General features: G+C 42.5%; 1 protein-coding gene across 1 annotated transcript in view; it reads left to right on the top strand.

Annotated features, from left to right (window-relative positions):
* Positions 1-22,761, top strand: part of whrnb (whirlin b) — a gene marked incomplete at both ends in the record, with an annotated part of 69,011 nt that overhangs the window by 14,064 nt on the left and 32,186 nt on the right. The window contains 2 exons of the mRNA XM_080466525.1: positions 17,531-17,707; positions 20,864-20,989. Coding sequence (XP_080322651.1) covers positions 17,531-17,707; positions 20,864-20,989 — 303 coding nt within the window. The remainder of the gene's footprint in view (positions 1-17,530; positions 17,708-20,863; positions 20,990-22,761) is intronic.

The following is a 22,761-nucleotide window of genomic DNA, read 5'->3' as shown; positions in this document are numbered from 1 at the left end:
ATCTCACTGCAAGTATTCATCAAACCTTGTAAGTAATGCTCCTGACAAACTTTCTGGGAAACTCTTGTCTGTAACAAGCCAATTGCATTCAAACCGTGACCTCCCCGTAGGAGTACATTTATTAACAGAACAGAGGAAAAACACACTATGCAAGTGCAGTACAACTCTGTGAGAATAACAGTACTCCATCAATAGGCCTGACATTGAGCTGACAACAAGGTGCTGCGTACACAAATACACGAATACAGTTTGTGATTAACATGATGGGAAATGATAACTAGATCAGGATGAAAGTGGAAAAGATACTGCAGTTTGGCCCCGTTTACACATCGTTAGTTTCAGAAAATGTTTGTGTTTGATCTGCAACATTTTCAAAACGATGTCTGTTCCCACGGAAACGGCAGAAATTATGTAGTTAGCATGTTGGGCCACTAGTCAATGACAAAGCAGGATTGTTATCACAGACGACTGAGCTATAAAACTACTACGTCGAAAACAATATGGACTGTGAGTCATGACACCCTGGAGGCAAACGTTCTTGTCATTCTCCATCAACTTTTGCAGAACTATTTACAATTTTACTATTTTACTATTTACTATAGCAGCATTAGCAGCAGTTTCCACTGTGTCCAGAGTCCGGCTATTTGCAGAAAGTTGCATTTTCACCTGCTTCAACGGAGACAGATTGGTACCATTTTCAAAAAGTTGCATTTTCTGAGAATTTCTCCAGAGGGATGAACAGAGTATCTATCTATCTATCTATCTATCTATCTATCTATCTATCTATCTATCTATCTATCTATCTATCTATCTATCTATCTATCTATCTATCTATCTATCTATCTATCTAATCATTTTCAAAAAGTTGCGTCCCTCCCGTTTCCATGGAGACGTACTATTTCCAAAAAGCTACATTTCCCCAGAGACCGTTGTAACATTTTCAAAAAGTTGCATCTTCCCTAATTTCTGTGAGGAAGGAGCATTTTCAAAATGTTCCACTTTAGGAGTTGTTTTCAAAAAGTTGCTTGGCTCTGAGCACCGTTGTCGTGTGAACGAGGTCTTGTACAGGAGGACGAGCCAAACACGTATTTCCAAGTGAACTCTGTTCACTGTACCTCAGAAATAAGTCATAAGGTACAATAAAAAGTAGTGCGTGCGTGCATGCGTGTGTGTGTGTGGGCTAAGTGTGATAGATGCTGAAGTAAATGAATGCAGCTTGCACAGGAGATTTGAGGTGGCAGTCAATTTAACTCAATATACTCCCTTCACACGCACACAAGCTCAGCAAGAAACAAACAAAGCAGAAGCAACTCGGGCTCTCGGGAACATTTCCATATGTATGAACACAAACTGAAAAAATACGCTGCATTCAAGTGGAACTAGGGATTCGAAAGTTTGCTTCTCAAACTTGCAGCGGCCTCCCGAGAAAGTGAATTTCACGAGCTTCGAAAACTGATTAAATGAAAGCGATGAGGGGTGAGTTTCTATTTAAAGTTCTTTATCTTACTGGACCGGAGGTTGAATCACGTCACGTCCACCGCAGACACTCGTCAGGGAGTAAAAATGCACTTATGGGTCAAACCGGGACTCATCCCACTGAAAAACAGGACCTGGGTCAGTCCCTAAAGGGACTGCAGGTCACCACAATGTGCCCGTGGAAGCAGATGTTCCCACAACACGAGTAACACTGATTCCAAAATACACACACACACACACACACATACACACACACACACACACGAAAACAGCCATTATGTGAGGCTAATGCACCCTGGGAAACATCAGTGCGTGAGTCACAAGTACTTTCATAATGGCGGAGAGATGGAGGATGAAGATGAGGGTGAGTGTGTGCAACAGCTGCTTTAATTACCCAATACATCCAGAATCAGCAACAGTACACACGAACAGAGTCATGAAGCAGGAGCAGATGTTTGGTAACTGACTGTAATCACATTACATCAATGCCGGCCCATTACCTGTGAAGGAAACCTGAAGAGGTGCTGCAGGTTCCTCAGTGATTTTAATCCGGTTTAACAGCAGTGAAGAGGAAAAATAACAGATTTGATTAGTCGTGACTTGAAATCACTGATTATAAAGGAGTTGTAGATTACTTGTAGACGAGGCACATTTATTTGTACACAAACGATGCAAATCAGTGTTTTACAATAATTAGATATAGAAGCTGTCATGGATTGTTTAAATATGACCGTTCGGACTGTGTTCGGCCTGGTCGATCCTCTTACTCAGCCGTAAATCTGTGTCATCTGCATAGTGCTAGAATAGAAATAGAACAGAAACACTCAATCGCAGAGGGAAATTCTGGAGATTTTGTTGTGTAAAAGCGTGTAGGTGTTAAACAGAAGTGGGCCCAGGACGGAGCCACCAAGCACGGGACAGTTTACAGTTCTCCAGAAAGGGTCCTAAAAATCTTTACCAATCTAATTTGACAACCTCAGAGGGGACAAACCCCCATGTAAAGTCGGATTAAACGGAACGAAGGATTGAAATAATTAAAGTATCTAAAATAGCTGAAACTGTGATTAAAGCGATTAAAATAAATGCCTCAAAAGAGTAAAATACCCGTACAAAAAGAAAAGATAAATGCAGCTCACACGTGTTAAAAAAAAATAAATAATAAAAATCAGGCAAAGCAGCTTAAATTAATAGAAACTGTTGAAAAAAGAAAAGGGACAAAATGTCAAAATGGCTAAAGCAGCTGAAACAACTAAAGCAGCAAAAGTTACATAGAAAAAAAAGAAAGAAAAAAAAGTCCTGGAAATTTGAAATGGCTGAAAAATTAATAAACTGTGCCGTTTTGAAGTGAGAACAGAAAATGTTTGGAGTGTTTTGTGATCTTTTTACATGACAGTCGTACTCTGAGCCACTGAAAACGCAACTTTTGAAAACGCAACTTTTGAAAACGCGTGACTCCGTCCACATGGAAACGGGGAAGATGGAAGTGTTCTGGAATGCTGCTGCTGCACATGAGCACCGCGGCCGTAGGAAATAGTTCTGCACATGCTCAGTAGAAAAGAACAATGTGTTCCTCCAGAGTGTCATGACTCCCAGTCCATATTCTCCAGGGACTTGGTAGTTTTATTTTGACAGTCACCGTAATAACGATCCAACTTGGTCGTCTGTTAATACAAATATCCGTGTTCTCCCTTTGTTGATGTTTGTAGCGTATCTCTGACTCTCACAACTGTTTTCACACTTTGAGTCACATTCACACACCTGCACGTCGGCGCTCCACCTCCATTGGGAGCCACGTGGGTCTAACCCGAGAACCTTGGACTCATAGAAAGGGTGAAGTCGTGGCCTTGGGACCGGCTCCACCAACTAACCCAGAGGTTTTATCGAAACACGTCGGCTCTCGTGCGAGGAGCAAAACGAGCCTCGCTCAGCGTGACCAGCGCTGACGTCTGCGCCGGCCATTCATCGCCTCTCCTCCAGCTCCAAAATAAAACCATCCACCTTTTTATTCCAGCAACAATTCCCGTCCTCCACCTCCTCATCCTCCCACCCTCTCCGCCCCCCTCCCTTCATGCGAGACCCGCTGAGAGCTCCTCTTCCTCCCACTCCATCCCGGCTCCAGCACCGCCGGTTTGCGCAGATATAGCCCCGGCCGGCGCTGGAGTGTCACTCGTCTCTGCCGGTTACGGGGCTGATCTTTGCCTCTCTGGGCTCTGGATGGCTCGCAGCCTGCAGAAACACCGGAACCCAGAATAGAAAGCAGCTACTTCTGCCTCGGCCTTCCAATTCAGCGCTGAGCGCGGTGAATGGACCCGCCTGCGGAGCCTCTTTGTCATCCCGTCGTTTGTTAGTGAAGCTCCAGTTGCAGGCTATCTGGGTCACTCTCTCTCTCTCTCTTTTTTTTTTTTTTTTTCTGTTGAGTAGTCTGCTACTTTAAACATTTCATCAGGCCTGTAATTGGGCACATCCATTTACGGTGTGTATTCCTTCACAGGCATCAAGGACAGGTTCCAAATTATACCCAGTTAGAAAGGATGAGATCCAGTGGCGGCTGGTGGTAAACATCTTAGGTGGGGCTCGTCATTATTCTTCAATTTCAGCCAAGTGTTAACTTAAATTACATGAAGTGCGTTTTTAATGCACTTCACAACAATCTTGCCTTTATTTAAATTGAGAGAGGCCCCCAGTGATGAAACGTTATAGTTAAACAGCCAGTGAGCGGAGAGCACTTATTCCGACTCTTTTATTAACAAATAGAAACTGAAGCTTCATTAGTCTCTTTTGGAAAGTGAATGTGTTTTGGCGCTGGTTTACTGGAAATGACGTCTGAGTTTAGGGGAAACTGAAGCCAACCTCAGGCATATTTTCACCCAACAAATGAATCAATCTTTCAAAGTATTTTAGATTCGTGCCTCGAAACAAATCTCGCAAAACCTGCGAAATAAACTGTGCGCTTAGATTTTCAGTCATTAATAGATGCGAGCGTATCTAAACATTTGTAAACATTAACAAACCTGGACACTTTTGCAGAATTGTGAACACATTTCTGTTTGTGTGCATTTAAAAAAAAAAAAAAATAAAATATATATATATATATATATATATATATATATACTGGAGAAAGTTGAAGCTGACCTGCAGCTTTTCAGCCAAATTTCTTCTTTCATACTACATTTCTTCTTTTCGATTAATAATCAGGGACTTATTGTTTGTTACTCCATCGCCACATGTCGACATCTTTATAGAAACACTGAAGAACAAACCGGAACTGACTTCATCCAACCATCAGCAGGACCGGCCAGGGGCGATTTAAACTGCGCCCCAAGTCTGAGACATCAAACAACTGATTGGTTTCATTTTATGTCAGTCACTTATATTGTTGATCAGCTGCCTTTGGGCAAGGCAGCTCTCTCTCTCACGCACGCACGCACACACACACATTAGAGAGAGAGGAATCAAGAAATCCTCTCTTTTTTTGAAGATTACAGAAAATAAAGCCAGTCCAGTTCAGGGCCCTTTGTTGGTTTGTTGGCATAAACATATTTCGACATTATTACAGTTTATTAATTTATATTTGTGGGTCATTTTGATTGGCCAGTCGCCACTGATGAGGTCCATCAGAATCGTAGGCCTCCATTATCATTGTACAGATAGACGGTGACTGTCAAAATAAAACTACCAAGTCTCAGGAGAATTTGGACTGGGAGTCGTGATACTCTGGAGGAAAACATTGTTGTTATCGTTTATCTACTGAGCATGTGCAGAACAAATATTTACTACGGTCGTGGTGCGCATGACCAGTAGCAGTGTTTCCAAAAAGTGTTGTTTTCGCCTGTTTACAAAAAAAATTGTTTTTTCGGTGGCTCTGACCACCGTCGTCGTGGAAACGGACACTGTATACGCTACAAAAGTTTTGTGTTTTCCCTTAAAATCGTTGGCATGTAAACAGGCTCTCACCCTCTGGCTTGAGGTGTCTTCCCTTGTTTGTGTCTGATTGTTGTCCTCTGATTGCGTCAAACCCGTTCTCCTTTAACTCGTGTGTCTGTGCACTCCGTCTCCCGCTGTCCTGAGACAGTTCGTCTCGCCATCCACTCAGGTCGTTCATCAGAGTTCATTCAGAAGCTGCTCCGTCCAAGTTTTGACTTATTCTTTCAGTTTGACGCGCGAGACTGATTTTCATTTTTCATTTGATTCGATTTTTTTTTTTCTTCCTTGTCTGTAACATTGATTTTCTTTTGTACTTTGTGAATACAAGATTGTTTATCATTTTTTGGAGCTGTGCATTTGGGTCCGAGTCTCGGCTCAGTCTCAGGAATTGATAAAGAATGGGATTTTTTTTTTTTTGTTGTAGTATTGGATTCGTATTTTCCTGATTGTGGGTCCTCGTCTTGGAAAACACACGACTCCGTGATGAAGTGGCGTAAACAGTCTGTGTTGTTGCCTGCAGGTTGATAATGAGCAGTAAAAGTGATTGATCGCGGGTCAGAACGTAATTACGGTCATTACCTTGCTTCCATTAATTGCGGCTGCATTGTAAAACCCTCTAAGTGGTGTTAAAGTGAGTCGCTGGAGGAGGGTCTCCATCTCTCTCCATCGTTTAAATAATGAAGTGATCACGGCGATGAATCTCCCTCTTATTGCCCCGCTGCCCCTTACTAATGCGCCGGAGTCGAGCAGCTGCAGCAGGACGTCTGTACTCAAACACAGCGATCAGACCAGATTTCACCTTTTAGGACAGATTCATTTCGAGGGCTTCTGCTCTGTTTGTGTGTTTTTGACGTGCTGAGAAGTTCAAACGTTTGACATGTTTGACACTGGATGTCGCTGGATGTTGCCTGTGATTGGACCGTCGTACTGTACACGTCCCGAAGGTTGAAATACCAAGAATATGGACACAAAGCCCAATTTATCTGCTTTCTGTGAGTTTTAAAATCTTACAGGCATCATAAATGTTGGAGGAGTCGTGGTTATGAGAGGTTCACGTGCTCATCTGGGCCCATAATGGGTCATTCAGTGTGTTTTTACTGTGTTTTTTTTAAGTCAGCAGATTCCCACCGACACACAGAGATGCAATGTAGTTTACATTTCAGGCCTCGAGATGGTGCTGTGTTTTTATAATGAAACACACTATGTAAACACACAGAACAGCAAAATGTAAGATTTCAATCTCCTTTAAACTGTATTTCTTCTTCGTAGCGGTCCACTCAGGATCAGTGTGTAAGAAATGTGTCTCCACGTACGCAGACGATGGTGTATTAAACGTGTCGCTTTGTTGCAGCAGGAAATGTAAGCGTACGTGTTCCCCGTTTACATCGAGACGTAGATCGGGACACTTTGAGAATGTTGCACTCTGTCCTCGTACAGCTCAAGGAAAGTTTGCTGTTTACACTTGAGAACATTTTTGTGTTCAAGGAGCCGTCGTTCAATTAGCTTCATTATACCTTCAGTTTGTTTAGAACTTTTCTTCTCTTTAGGCAAGTGGGATTTTGCAACTCACCTTTTTATGCTGTAAAGACCCTACCGGCCTGAAGAGAATAAGGTAGAATACTTATAAAGGAGCCTTCATTAGACTAAGCAGCTCAGTCAAGGAAACCGCATGAACTGCTGACCAGATCGTTAGTGACACTTTTTTCTTTTCTCGGCTCGTTTTATAAGATGTTTTAAATCAAACCTTCACTCATTATTTTTGCTGCAGCATACAACATCATAAAACAGGAGCTGCTGAAGTGTCTTTTTCCAAATGAACATTGCTAAAATGCAAATTTACAGTTCATTTTTACCGATGGCACAATAAGGCCCCGTTTACCGAAGAACGTTTCAAGTGAAAACAAATAGTTCTTGTGTTTTTCAAATGATGTCTGTTTACAAGGAAACGGCAGAAACTTTGTAGTTAACGTATCAGGCCACGAGTTGGCGCTGAACAATGCGCTGTAAACATCAACAATGGCCGTACGCGGACATTCGTATGGACAGACGACCAAGTTGGATTGTTATTACGGTGACTGTAAAAATAAAACTACCATGTCCAGGAGAATATGAAACATATTTTACTGTCCCTCTACTGAGCATGTGCAGAAGACATACAGTATTTTACCTGTTTCCATGGAAACGGGGTCAAAGTATTTCAAAAAAGTGGTTCTGTGCACTGTTATTGTGTGAACGGATCCCCAAAATACAACTAAAGTTTTTGATTTTCACATGAAAATGTGGCGTAAACGGGGGGTAATATTGGTAGCTGTGTGTATTTGAGTCATGATTACAATGACGACTGTAAAATTGACTCTTAGTAGCTTGGATTTGTGAATGGGAGGGTTTCTTATCCCCATGAGAGAGGCAGCAAGGCTCGTAATCCCTCCGCGGGGTTTCACTGTGTGAACACGAAGGTAGTGGGATTAATAACCAATTACAGTGATGGGTGTGAGTTGACACAGCGTACATGATTAATAAAGACAGCTTAAGGTTCATAAAACGTATAGTTGCGATTGATTCTAGTGTTTTGGCTCGTTTTGAGGGAGAGTCCTGTGAATCCTCCGGGTTATCTCAGGTGTGTTCACGGCCTCCGTCAGCAGCACCAACCTTCTCCATTTATATTCATGAGCGCTCTCCTGTTGTCGGACCTCACCAGGCGGAGTTAATGCGGCTGCGGCGCATTGTTCTACATCTCACACAGACGATAAAGCCAACACTTAGACTCCCCATAATTACTTCCCGCCGCAGACCGATGGCCCGCCGCAGCGGCTCTCCATCATCGGCGGCTCCGAAGAGAAACCGGCCAAGCTGCCACGCACGACGAGAACGTTTCATGTTCCGTCAAAAAGCCGCCGCGCCGCCTTAATGATGACATATCTGAGGGAGCTCATCCATCACAGTCAGTCGGGCTGAGGCGTAGGCAAGACCCAGATTCCAGCACCAAAATATCCCACTGCACAGCTCCCAAATATGAATTCACACCAACAGCCACAACATTATGACCACCTGCCTGAGGTTGTGAGGCGGAGCTGCCATTCGTCTGGAGTGGTTTGCTGTGCTTCTCAAACTGAACCATTTCTGTTCAAAGACATACAACATCTTAAATATATTAAGATCTGTGAAACTCTGCCCTTGATATAGAGTATTTCCAAATCCAGCTCTAAAATACTTAAAGATGCTTTCAAATTGAAAGTTTGAGAATGAAATTACTTAAAACTAGTGAAATTATCTGCCCATGAAGCGAGTCAATTTTACTTCATTTTACTTGAAATCTTGAAATAACATGTCTAAATCTAGATTTTAAGATTACACTGTAAAATCCCAAATAATTTGGAGTACACAAATTTACAGTCTCAAAAGTTCTCATCATGTTTAAGCGAATGTTAGAAACTCCAATGAAATATGACAGACGTTCGAGGACTTCAGCTCCTGGTAGAAAAAGGCAACTGGAACTGTTTTAGTTCCTTCAACTGTACCTGGAATGAAAACCAGCAGGTACTTTTGGTAGGAATTCAGATTTTTCATGAAAAATTCAATCCAATCACCTTTTTTGTGGTTGGAAGTACAAAACAAGTCATAGTTCTGTTAGTCCGACTTCTACTTCAGTGCCTTCAAGCTCTGGGAAATCCAATTTTGGAGCACAATGCAGATTTATTCATAGAAAGTACTTTTTCTTCTGTTCCTTAAACTGGGGTTCAGTGTTTGTGGGACTGTGCGGTCTGCAGGTAGGAAGCTCTGAGTCTGCCAACAGTCCACCTCGTGCACTCCAACCCTCTGCTGGGACTGCGGGTTGTCCCTGGTGCAGCGAGCTGACGGTTTGCTGCAGGATCTGCAGGAACAGACCCGCCGCTCTGCAGCTGAGTCAGACTACATGAGAGTCTCTCACTCACCAATCAGCCTGTCACCTTCACTTGAGAGCAATTAATCTCCAGAGCGCCGTGTAATTGATTGTGCTCTCGACACATCAGAAGTCTTTATGGACCACCATGGAGGTTAGAAAGTGGGTTGTTGACAAGCTTTAGAGGTCAGTATGAGCTTTGCAGGACGTCTTGGTGGCTGGTGTCGTCTTTCCAGCTGATTCCTAATCGATCGCCATAGTTGATCATGAACCACATGTTGGACTTTTATCTTGTCACATTTCCTCCCTGAGGGAACAAAGTCACTGCTCCCACCTCTGGACCGGAACCTTTTTCACCCACTCAATTAAATTCAGTCCTCTTCGTATAGCAGCAAAAACAAAACAGTCATTTCAAGACACTTTCATGGCGAAAACCCAACAATTTCACATGAGCGAGCAGAGGAGACGGTGGAAACGACAAATTCACTTTAGAACAGGAAGAAACCTGCAGGACCAGGCTCCGAGGTGGAGAATCGCTGTAGTTCCTTTGACTTCATGCTTGGTTAACTGTGGGTTCTCATATAGTCTGTTTGTCCAAATCATGTCCAGTCGACTGACTTTATGGCAGCTGGACTGAAATGAAACTGAGGAAACGGGAAGAACCTGAACTCCGTTTAGAGCTTCATGGCAAAGACTGACAGAGAAGACTTCTGTACATGGGATTTATTAGAAGCTTTTATTGTTTTGATAAATTTCCAAACATTAAAAAAAAAAAAAAACTGGCATTGTCATAATGGGGTGTTGTGTGTAGAATCCTTTGAAAAAACTAAACAAATAAACAACAAATTCGATCCATTTTGGTAAAAGGTTTTGTCACATAACAAAACATGGAAAAAGTGTGAATACATTCTAAATGAACTGTATGTGTTTAATCTGAAAGTTTGTTTTACTTTCATTTGATTTGATTGCTTTGACAGTTTCAAATGTTTGATCAATTTCTCCACCGACACGTCCAAGTCCACATTCTAGTGTTTGGTGCTTCATCCAATCACTCCACTGTGAACACAGAACACGGACACAGTTTCGTTTCCAGCAGATTGTTCTGGCATAACGTGGATTTCTTCTGGGTTTCTGCTCCTCTTTCACTCATTCCAACCATCACTCTGTCTTAATCAGTAAAACCTCCCTCCGGTTTGTCCCTTCGTTCAGCTTCTGGGCAAAATGAACAGTTTGAGTTTTAAGGTGTAATTTGTGCAGCGTCAGCTCCAGCTGCTGTCTTAATAGAAATAACACCGATGGTTATGAGCTGAGTCAGAGTTTAAATCAACTCGGAAAGCAGCAATAAGGTGATAAAATCTGCAGTTATAAGAGCAGCAATTTAAAAATGTCCGGAAGCTCAGTCGGTGTTCCTTCAGTTTATAGACAGAAGCTTAACGCAGACCTTTATAAATGTCACGTATCCATCCTCTCAGCTCTTCTCTCGTCTGAAGAAGACTTGAGTACCATGTTTTAAGAGCACGTATCCAAGGAGTTTTACATACTTTATTGATCATTCAAAGGTCTGCTTGAACCGTAATGTTAAATAAATCAAATCGAGAATCCAAAACGTTACCACATTGGAAATAGTTAAGTTCCTAGCAACTCCATGAACATCCTGAAGCTTTTAAACGTTCCACTAGGTGGATAATGTGAGACCACAGTGAGCTGTTATCTTTTCAGAGGATCACAGAGTCTCAGGGTAAATGATGTCCCGGCGTGATTAGCGTGGCTAGCTCTGTTAGCATGTTTCCCTGCAGGTTAATGTCAAGATTCTTCAGTTGATGTGGTTTTGAATCGCTCCAGGGGAGCGACTCTTTTCCAGTTTCCTTCTTATAAAGTCGCCATGCTGCTTTGTTTTCATTTTTCAGAAAGAAGTACAAACAAACGGCGACACATTTGAGAAGAAACGTCTTCTTGTTGTTAAACTTCTCTGTGCACCGATAAAACACTGACAGGCTGAGGCAGTGTTTACATGACGTTCTAAGTAAACACGCAAAGTTTCTGTTTCAGGAAAGTTTGGCATTCATAAGTCTGTTTCCATGGAAACGGCAGACACGCTGAAAACGATGTCACTAGCATGCCCTTTTATTCTTTTATTCATACCTGTGTTACTGTTCTTATTGCTCCTTTTCATCATATCTTGTGTTTTCTCTTATTGTTTAACTATGTTGCTGTTGCAACACTAAATAAAGTCCATCTTATCTTCTATGGGGCAAGTGATCCTCTTTAAGTTTTAAAGTTTGCAGCCTTACTATCCGGAAATTGCTTCGTAAACTGGTATACTGATAGATTAAAGTTTGCTTTAGGTTGACTGATCCGGATTGTTCCTCCGTGTGAAACATCTTTATCTTGAATGCTCGGCGTCACTGCAGTGTGAGACTTGGTGCAGCTTGGATTGGAGCCACCGCCTGATGTTTGGAGGGAGTAAATCAGGCTCAGAGGACAGGAAATCTGTCCGAACCTCGTATCTGCTTCAGCCGGAGAGCAGAGAGGGCATCGCTCCTTAAATACCTCCTTTCTGCGGCTCATTCCCTTCAGTGGGAATCATAACTTTGGGGGTCCGGGCGACCGCGGTGGACCTTTTCGCAGCTCCTCCGCTGCAAGATTGTTAAAACAGCTGAAACAACACGCAACATTTGGAAAGAAAAATCAATCCCTTGCTCCTGCCGTCAGTTTCACAAAGAACACATCGGAGAGAGCAACATTTCAGAAACCATTTAAATTCACTGGTATTGATTGCATTTTAAAAGTCACTTTCACTTCAGTTTTAGTTGACGCCGGAGGGGGGCCGCGGAGGGGGGTCCGGGGGCGCCGACAAACTGAAGTCAAACGTGCTTTTTTCTCCCCAGCTTTGATATATGGAGGCTGTTATTGAAATGCTGGCAGGGTGAATTATTCTCTGTCAAAGGCTGCACAAACTTCAGCCTCTAGCTCAGCCAACAATGTAGCTGGATGATTTATCCTGTGGGGGGGGTGGTTCTCGCCTCTCCTGAACAACAAACAGTCAATGAAAATATTAACTGAGGCCGTGTTGAGCTCCGTGTTGGCAGCTGTTTGGTAATTAACCTAATGAACACTTTTTAGAAGGAAAGCCACTGTTGAGGCTAATTAGTAACAGATGTGGCCACGCTAACAGATGTTTCTCATATTTGTTACTTAATATTTCTGACAACCAACCAAGGCCCAGAAAGAACCCTGAATTACATTAAAATGACAATAATTAACATTAACATCTGTTTTTTTTTTGTTTTTTGTTTTTTTAAATGAATTTGAAAACTAACTGGAAAGTTGTAGTTTTTGGAATATTAATCAGCTGGATGTAACTGTGGAGGTTGGATTTAGGATAATTAGTGAAGCTACAATCTCACTTCCTGCATGCTGTCGTCCAGACCATCGGAGACGTGCAAAGCGTTGTGGACAGCACCAAATCCAGAATTAAAAATTTGTTTATTTATTTTTGTGTGCTGAACAACAGTGTTCGTGTCATCACAAGAAAGTGTGAAGCTGATGTGCATCACCATGATTTCTTTGCACGCATGCACACACACACACACACGCATGCACGCACACTTTTGCAGTATCCTTTGTTGATATGTTGTGCAGCCGCTGATGCGTCAAACCCCTTTCCAGTCCTCCCCACTTTAGTTTCTCCGAGCTCCAGTGTGAGAAATGAGCCTTCTCCTTGTCAGTCTGCTCTTCATCCGGCAGATTCTCTACTTCTTTACTGACGTCCTTTGACAATAAGTTCGCTTCACTGAGGGAGAGACTCTGTATTTAAGTCGTAAAGTACCCTCATCTATCTGTCATATCTGCAGCCGCATGCGCCACAAACTTATTTTATTGGCCAAATATCGTGCATCATTTTGACCTGAATTCTCAGAGTTGGTGCAACATTCATGCAACATACGTAAAGTACCAATTCAGTGTGATTTCTCGCATTTTCGTGAAGGATTCTGGGGCTTTTATGTGTCTGCTTTAGCGAGACTCTTCACGCAAAGTGCCACACATGAAAATCCCAGAGGAGGACGCGAGGTTGAGAGGTGAAAGAAAGGTGCGTTTAAACAGCAGGCTGAGCCGATTGAGCTAAATATAAGAGAGACGAGTGCAGGTGAAGGCTGCCGAGAGCTCCGCGCTTGTTCCTGGTGACTGAAGGTGAAACTGACTAATTGAATTTAAATCTCACCTGACTTATCATCAGCCATCCATCACGCTCGTGGAGCCGGGACGTGATCACGGGACGGGACGCTCGCTGCTCCGTCTCCGCTCCCGGGTGGTGATAAAGTGGCTCAGCAGGGTCTGATTTACGAGCGCGGCCGTGAAGGAGTGACGGCTCAGCGTGGGGACGCTCTCTGGACATCCATCAGCTCCCCAGAGACACACGGCCGTCCAACCAGCCAGGCATACAGAGGGCGCAGTTTAAACACAGAACCTTCAGTCCTCAGCAGAGATTAAAAAAAAAGTAGTTTTATAACTTAACATTTGGTTTCTCCCACATCTTCTTCCTGAACTCTCGACTTTCTTTGAGTTCTAGAATGTAAATTAATCCTTTAATGTGTATGAGGTGTAGAATTTGTCTGGAGATCAAGAAGTTGATTCTAGAATGTGTAGTTGTGAGAGTTTCATGATTGGCATTTTAGGACTTGTGACAGTTTTCTAATTTATAAGTGCTCTAGAATTAATGAGGGTTGTAGAACGCGCAAGAACCAGAGAATGTGTGAGATTTTTCAAGTCTGTCAATGTTCTTGAATAAGTTAGAGTTAACGTCTAAAATAGCAAAGGGTTGTGCAATTTGTCAAGAGATCCCAAACTGGAATTCTAGAACATGTGACCTCTTAAAGATATCTGAATTGTAAAATGTATGAGGTCGAGTCTCTTAAATGTGTCTATAAAGTCCCAGAGCTGTCAAACTTGTCAAGAGATCAAGGAGTTTTAGAATGATCAGGATTCTAGAATGTGTAAGACTTTTTAAGATATTTAAGAGTTGGAATATTTGTAAGAGAAATAGAATTTGACTTCCAGATTTGTTCCTGCGTTTGTGTTTTTGAATGTGTGAAGTCCATAATATATTGGCGCTCTTGGCTCGGTCGTGGTTCTAGAATGTGGAAAGGTTTTAGATTGAGGCAGGCAAAGAAATTGTCGGCGTTTTAAAAGTTGTTAAATTCTCTGTAGATACCGTCATCAAATCTGATACTCTGCACGATTGTCTGTTAGTTACAGAGAGAGCATGAATAACGATTGTTTTCACCTTTGTAATGCTAATGGGAGGAGACGTTCAATGATGCTAAGTGGGGCACTTCCCTCGATGGAGGCTGTTGTTTTCTCTGTGGTTCAGCATGATGGACGTGAGCAGAATGACGATCACCCGGGACCCTGACCTCTGCTGCCGTGGCCATGTTTCATATGGCAACGTCCCTCATTCAGACACAACACCGTCACTCTTTCGTCGGCCAGAGGGTCACAACGACTCGGGGACTAACAGAGAAGCGCCACCGTGACGTGGAGGAAAAATAAGAAACACGTGAGGTCGAAACATGGAAATGGAAGCGTCTCTTTTGTCTGCTCGTGTCGGAGCAGGAATCTTTCAGCTCCTGTGTTCAGATAAAGATCACAGGGACTAAAAATAATCCAAAGACACGTCCTCCAGACTGTTTGTTTGTGCTTCACAAACATGTGGGAAGTTCACACTGTAACTATTGGTTTGGACAGATTTAAAAATAACACGGAAACAAATGACTGTGGGGAGGAAACGGCAGAGATAATTTATTCTTCCAGTCAAATGTCTCATCTGAAGGGGAACTGTGGACGGAGGTTTAACAAATCACTGCAAACATCGGCAGCTCTGATGGTGCAGGATCATTAGGGTTTCTTCTGAAGAAAAACGTCTATTCAGCATCATTTTGAGAGCGAGTATGTTGTTAAAACACAGAGAGGTTGGAAAATGTGCTCACATGCTTAATTAGAATTACAGATAATTTAGAAAAAAAAAACTAAATGTAAAATTATGACTTAAAACTGTTTACTAAGTGAAAAATAAAATACAGATTCAATAATATACAGTAAAAAAGTAAAAAAATAAAACATTTTTAAAGACATATTGAACCTTAAGGTTAATGGGGTTTAGGACCTCAAACTAACAGAGGCTTAGTTTTTCCATGTTGGTTGTTTGACATTTCTGTTTTAAAAATTCTATATTCCAGCCAGCTATAAAACTGTTTCTTGATAAAATAAATATTTCTGTTTCCCTCCTTTTGATTTTTACATTGATTTCTTCCCTGAAATATTAATAAGTAAAGCGTCCTGGTAAAACACATCTCAGTCATTATTTCCACATGCCTGCTTCAGAAACATCCCCCCCTCGAGTTTCTTTAAAAATAACACCCTGCACACACTTTCTAGTTTGTGCTTTCAGGGGATTTATTGAGGTGAAGCCTTTTTAAGTGGCTCCTGCCACAGGAAGAGTTTATGAATGCGCGTGTGTTGTCCTGGTTTTCATTGAGGAAAGTGAATAAAGCCGACTCTGACCCTCTTTCTCCGCCTCCTGCGGTCTTTGTGAGGCGTTCGTGTGAGTCACTGTGATTCTCTGCGTCGTGGCCTTAAAGCCCTGGCTAATTCTGTCCGCTCTGCCCGAAAACTAGGAGAGGATGTGACAACGACGGAGGTTTAAATAGCAGAAGCTGCGAGGAGCACCAAACACCACCAACCCACAGCAGGACGTCCGGTCCCCTGAGATCACAATGGCGGTCCAATAACAGGCCCAGCGTCTCGTAACATTCTCAAATTATGTTTATAATCTGCAAAATGTGGAATGTTCTGAGAGCTGTGACATATCAAATATATTTAATTTGCAAATAATTATCAAATGTACACAGAAAAATATCTACACTTATAATAATAAAGTTAGAAATAAGGTTCAGATATCAGTTCTGGGAGAATCACCGACAGCTGCATGTGGTCATCACATTTCATGACACCATATATGTCGCTGACTGATCACACCATTACACCCGAATGGAAACTTAAATCTAAATGCCTCCATATGACCAACTCTATTGGTAGTATTTATTTTTTTGGTCATAATGAGCATGAAGATTGGCAGTGGCGTGGCAAATTTTAGCTTTGGATGCAAACCAGCAAGGTGTAGCAGTGAGTTACATGTTTGCCTCCTGCATCGTGCCGTCCATGACATGAAACGTATTTAGATATTTTTAGTTGTGTACATCGAGCTGTGCAGAGGCTGTGCAGAGATGGTTTGAGGCTACGTATAACCTTTGCATGTGGATTCCAAATGAGAAGTAAAGCAGCTGTTTATGGTGAAAATGTATTAAAAAAGTTTCTTCACATTTTTTATTTTTTTTTTAGAACATTTATAATATGTTGACTCTAAATCTATTTAGCTACATTTCCTTTACTCTATTTATCTAGAATAGCTGTTTAGGGAAAGTATTTCCGTTCAGGCAGCTCCTAGTTGACATGTAGCATCTTTTTTTGAGACCAACTGTCTCGATTTCACGCCCTCCTGTCTTGTCTTCAGTTTAACTTCCGAGCTGTAACGTCTCAAAGCATTATTAACTGTCAATCTCCCGAAACAACAGTTAAGGGAAACATTTTAAACTATTTTGAATTGAACTGAAAAGTCAACCACACTTAAATAGATGCTGGAGAAACACTTGTTATTTAGGCATTAAGGACATTATATTACCAATATATTAAGTCCCCATAGGCTTATATCCGCAGCAGTTTTTTTATTTTTTAATAACTGTAATGAAACTATTTTTAGATACCACGGGATACCTTATTACTGTACTATCGCCCAACCCTAACTACCAATGAGTTTCATGCCGTTTTATGACCAATCCATCTATGTTCCCTAGTGTTATGATGGTGAACTACTTCAGAACCTTCCAAACTCAATTATAAAAAACGTTCATAAACATATTTTAACTTACCTCTCAGGACCCAGCTGGGTCACAGTTTCCTTTAAAAAAAAAAAAGCAATAGACCTATATAAAAATTAAGCAATGACATGTTGTGTGCATTCTTGGCATTAATGAGTCTGTGTTGTCCTGTTTGGTGAGTTTCTGATGTCTTTACTTTTCAATCTGTATAAGATTAGCTGGTTAGTTCGCTAACTTCTGTATCTACATCACAACACAGAGACAACTGGAATAACATGACGAATTAAACTGACATGTTTTCTATGTTGTCATGCAGGTGCTGAAGGGATGTAAGAAGCTGACCATGTCGGTGTGCTCCATGGGACGGATCCCCGGGGGATACATCACCAACCATGTGTACAGCTGGGTGGACCCTCAGGGCCGCAGCGTCTCCCCACCGCCCGACAACCACGAGGTCAACCAGAGGCAGGGGTCCGGCATGGAGGAGAGGACGGTAAGAGTTGTGCTGATTCACAGGAAGAGACTCCGCCGTGCTCAGTTACAGAACGGCAAGCCACTCCTGTCAAACAGAAAGCATTTAGTGACCGGCGTTATACAAATTGTTCTAATTATCCTGCTGCTCGCGTCCAACAGCAGCCCTGAAAAATGGCTCCCCGAGGACAGACACCGTGACCTTTCGAGATGTGGCATTTTGGAGGACAGACTCATACAAAAGTCACCACAGGGCTCAGAGTCAATGCGCGGCTCATCCACATGCAAACTGACTCCAACTGAGTCAACCAAACAGCTCACCTGGTACCAGCTCTGACCCACGTCCAGCGTCCAATTCACCAGAGAGGCCAAGGAAACAAGCCCATTTGCATGACGACGTTTTCAAGTGAAAAGGCATCGTTTTGGCGATTTTGTTTCAGAAAGATTTTGTAATAGTTTGAAAACAATGTCTGTTTCCACAGAAACAGCATAAACAATGAAAGTGGTGTCGTTAGCATGCCAGGCCATGAGCCTGTAAGTGTAGCGTGCTTAATTGTGCAGATGAGGGAGAGTTTACACATTTACTGACACAGCAAATACTGTTTTAGCTTCCGTTACTGGTAAATAATTGCTGCAGTACCTCCAGTCACTCACAGAGGTGGACCTTTAGCTCGGTTAGCTTCGAAGCTAGCATTAGCGATGGACTTTGGTCTGGAGTTTAGAGTAGGAAGTCATGAAGTCCTTCCTAAATAAGCAAAAACCAAAAGACTGATTGTTTATCAGGGAACTGATAAACAGTTTACTGATCGCACTCATCGCATCGCATCAAATCGAATTGAATACAACTCTTCATGGGTAACTGCTGCCGTTTGGCCAATAAAAACTGTTGTTTTTCGATTCAGTGGAAAGCAGCCTAATCAATTGTTTCAGGATGAGAACATGTTGAGATTTGTCCTTGAGGGAAAAATCGAAGTCAGCATTTCACTAACCAGGTAATCCAACATTCATGGAGGAAAAAAAATCCTATCCGACACAAATTATCTCTGAAAGCAGAGACTTTTCATAAATCTTTGAACATGTCTGGAAGGGATTATTCAGATCTCCACTGATGAACCAGATCAAGACAAAGTGGTTGAGGAGGTTAAAGTCTTCATGATATTTACACCGACAATCACAGATTACCCTGAACCACAGAGTTAAATTAAGGCAGTTTAGTTCTACATAAATGCAACTCGTTTTATGTTTTGACTCGTTTTGGAAGTGTTTGAAAATTGTCACAAATAAATAAATGGTTCGGGAAGAGTTTGCGGAACCCAACAACCATGTTATTGGGTGTCACTTTGACATTAAAGACCTACTGCAAACAATCGCTGGCATTTGTGGCATGTGAGGAGTCAGACAGTTGGGATCGACATATGGTCTTAATGTTGTGGCTGATCGGTGAATAAAGCACCTAAACGTCCTGCGGCAGCTTCCTGGCTCGAAGTGCAGCCTCAGCAGCCGTGTGCATGCAGTGTTAAGGCCTCTGGTGCAGCCACGAAGCAGCTCCGCTGATGTGTCTGATCGCCGGGCAGACGCTGATTTACCGCCACTGCATTACATGTTGGTTTATCGAGGCTGCACGAGGAGGAAAAGTGCTTATATTTGCTTCTATTCAGATGAGCTTGGGTGACCTAGAGGAGAGCTAATTAACAGATGAGGAGGGAAGTGGAGCTTCTGGACAGAAGCCCGAGAAGCTGTTACTACAGCAAAGGCTTAAATAGCCTGCACGTACAGTAGGGAGCAATGATTTGTCGCCTCCGTATTTGGCGAGCGTATAAATCTTAGTCAGGGAAGGAGCCAGATATCTGCCTGCTGATCTACAATATGCCGGCTCTCTGTTTTATGAAGCGCAAGTATTGAAAGTGTTATATCTGGTGTGAGATCGGACAGAAACCTGCACGTCTGCTTATGTGTGAGATCTTATCTGGGACCCTTTGGAGTTGAATTTCAAGCTTCAGGAGCGACTTCACAAGTTCAGTGGTTTGAATCAAACAAATACTGCAGTAATATGACAAATAATGACAGTGCAGAGACTATTTATCTATAGACGGAGTGGATGTTAAGCAGCGAATTCAATGATTGGGTGCAGTTCAAATGGGTAAACCAAATGTGTTTGCAGTAAAAGTAACTCTTTACTGTAACTGAAGCATGTAACTTACTATTTCACCAAACTTTTCTTAATTTAAACGGCTTTTGAGCTGCTGTCTCTATCCAGCTCCCTCTGTTGTTAAGTTTAGCTGAAGCTTTTGTCCTAAATATTTAGGACCTGCAGAGAAAACTTAATTCCAGCCGCTTGTATCCACAATCTCATTCGGTCATGACCCAAAGTTCATGACCATAGGTGAGGGTGGGGACGTCGACCGACAGGTAAACAGTGAGCTTTGATTTACAGCTCAGCTCCTCTTCATCACAACATCCCGGTACTGTGACTGGATTACTGCAGCCGCCTGTAGCACGTCTTACATTCCCTTTTCCCATCACTCCTGAATAAAACCCTGAAATAACTAGAATTCCTCACCTGGGGAAGTTTCTCCTCCCTGTACCCGGAGAAGGCATGCCATCCTTTTCCATGAAGAGAACCATGGACTCAGATTTGGAGGTGCTGATCCACAACTATACTGTCTTTAACTATTTTGTGCAATGTGAAACTGCTGCTGTGGTGACCGAATTTCCCCATGTGGGATTTACAAAGTCTGATCTAATCTAATCTTATCTAAAACATTGTCAAGGAGATTTGTAACCTTTTCAGACTAAGAAATCCAGCAACCGCTCCTGTCCGCAGGATCCTGCTGCGGGTTTGTGTTTTATACAAGATAGATGTCCTCTTGTTTGTTGTGGTGACAGCAACTCATTAAGCAAGCCAAACATGGATATCTTAAATCCTTTAAAATCAATCACTGTCCCAGCAGCCACTGCAGTAAACTCCAGAAAGTTAAGTTAGAATCAGGCTAATAGAAATGTACCTGATTGGAATGTTGGTCTGTTAGATAGAATTGAAAACTACTGGATCTAAAAGGAGACAAATTAATGTGTGGTTGTGGAGAGAAGCGACAGAACCCCAATGAATCATGAGACACACACTGTTTAACATGTATTGTGGACACTCACGCTTCTGGACATGATGTCTCTCCTGCAGGTGAGCCTGAACATGGACGATGGTCGCTCGCTGGGTCTGATGATCAGAGGTGGAGCCGAGTACGGTCTGGGCATCTACATCACCGGAGTGGATCCTGGATCTGCTGCAGACGTCGGCGCACTGAAGGTAAAGAAACTCAGCCTCACGTCAAAGAGTTGGTACAACACATGGTACTGATCATTCACTCTATTGAACCAGTCATGGCTCTGAGATGAAAAGGCTCAGACGAACAGTGAGTTTTTTTACGATTGATGTCTTTGAGGTACACAAACGTGATATTGCAAGCAGACAATTGGAAGTCAATCTGTTGAGGATGGAGTCCAACTCGGTCCATTGAGAACGTTTACCTTCATGAACATGAACCATAGAGGACGTTTTCCAGATTGAGGGAGAGTTTTTTCTAATAGAAATGTTGTAAATGTTTAGCTTGCATTAGATTCGATAATGTTCAGAATGGAGGAGTCAATCAGCTCGGTCATTTCCTCAACTGACTCCCCACAACTCCCCCCTAACAACTATTTCCTGTGTTGTACCTCAAACCTAGACTTTGTGACCAATCACCTCCCCTGTTATTTATTTATTGGATTGTTTTGGACTCAAATCAGTAATTTTCTGTAATGGTCTGATTCGTTCTGATTTGATTAGTTTCTTCCTTGACCAACACGTCCAACTGGAAGCAATATCTCAGATCATTCTCATATAAACAGGCAAAACTCTCATTTGAATGCTCCTGGTTCTGTATTACGTCACTCATGGTGTTTTTGTCTGTTGATAACCTGCAAAACGCATCCAAACTGAAAGCGTTTCACACACTCAAGATCTTAGCGAGGTAGACCCATTGTGTTTGAGTGCTGCATATTTTAAAAAGCTTTCTTAATTACGCTTTCTTAATTACGCTTTCTTAATTATACTGATATATTGCTCTTGTCCTACTCTTTGAGTTGAAATCTCGGATTGAATACTCTTGACGAGACGTGTTCTGTCATGGCCATGTTGCTTAACCTTGTTAGCGTTTACCTGCCGCCTGCTCTCTATCAGCCTGCTAAAACCTGATAGCGTGGCTAACATCTGCTACCTGCCTCACGGCCTCAGTTGAGCCCTGACAGGACCTGTCAGAGTGCTTTATAACTGAGCTAAACAGGCTTTCAGGTCAGCTTTCTGCCTCCACAAACAGGCCACTCGCGTCTCGCGTGCTATTTTCCATCCTGCCCGAGGCCAGAAGAACTGTGTTTCCTACCTGTAAACAATATGGCTTTCATCATCGGATCACACTGTGTCCTACTTGCAGATAAAAATACGACATACAGCTACATTCTCTATTAGTTCAAACTAATTGGGACACCTGGATGAAAAAAAAAAATAGCCTGGGAGGAAAAAAAAAAAAGCTTGAAAGTCAGAGGAGGAAGAATATAACAGGGTGACATTTCTCAGGTTCTTTGACGCAGAGAGATGAAGAGGTAGCGCTCTTTTTATTTTCTATCCGTGGAGAATTGGGTGGTCATGCTGCAGACCTGGAGACTTTCACATGGAATGAAAGAAGATATGAAAGAACGAAGAGTGAGGGAGGCGCATGAAAAGAGCTCCTGCGGATGTTTTCCCCTCGTTCAGTCTGCAGTCATTGAGAGGGAGAGGACGAGAGCTGCTGTCCATCTTCATGCTGCTGGTGGAGGAGGATGAAGATGAGGAGGAAGAGGAGGTGGTCTGGGTGCAGGACGGTGACTGATCCTCCTATTAGAGCAGAGCAGCAGGCTGACAGCAGGATGTTTATCCTCTCCTGGAAACACCATCGCTCTTCTCTTGTTTACATGCAGCTTCTTCGCTGCCTGACAGTCTGATGCCAGTAAATATGATGAAGGGGAACTCTGGCGCTGCAGGTCACATGACTGAAAGTACTGGTC

Source organism: Lipophrys pholis (assembly GCF_963383615.2).
Source record: "Lipophrys pholis genome assembly, chromosome: 7".
NCBI lineage: Eukaryota > Metazoa > Chordata > Actinopteri > Blenniiformes > Blenniidae > Lipophrys > Lipophrys pholis.
The sequence above is the reverse complement of the archived record's forward strand: the minus strand, read 5'-3'. Positions and strand labels throughout refer to the sequence as shown.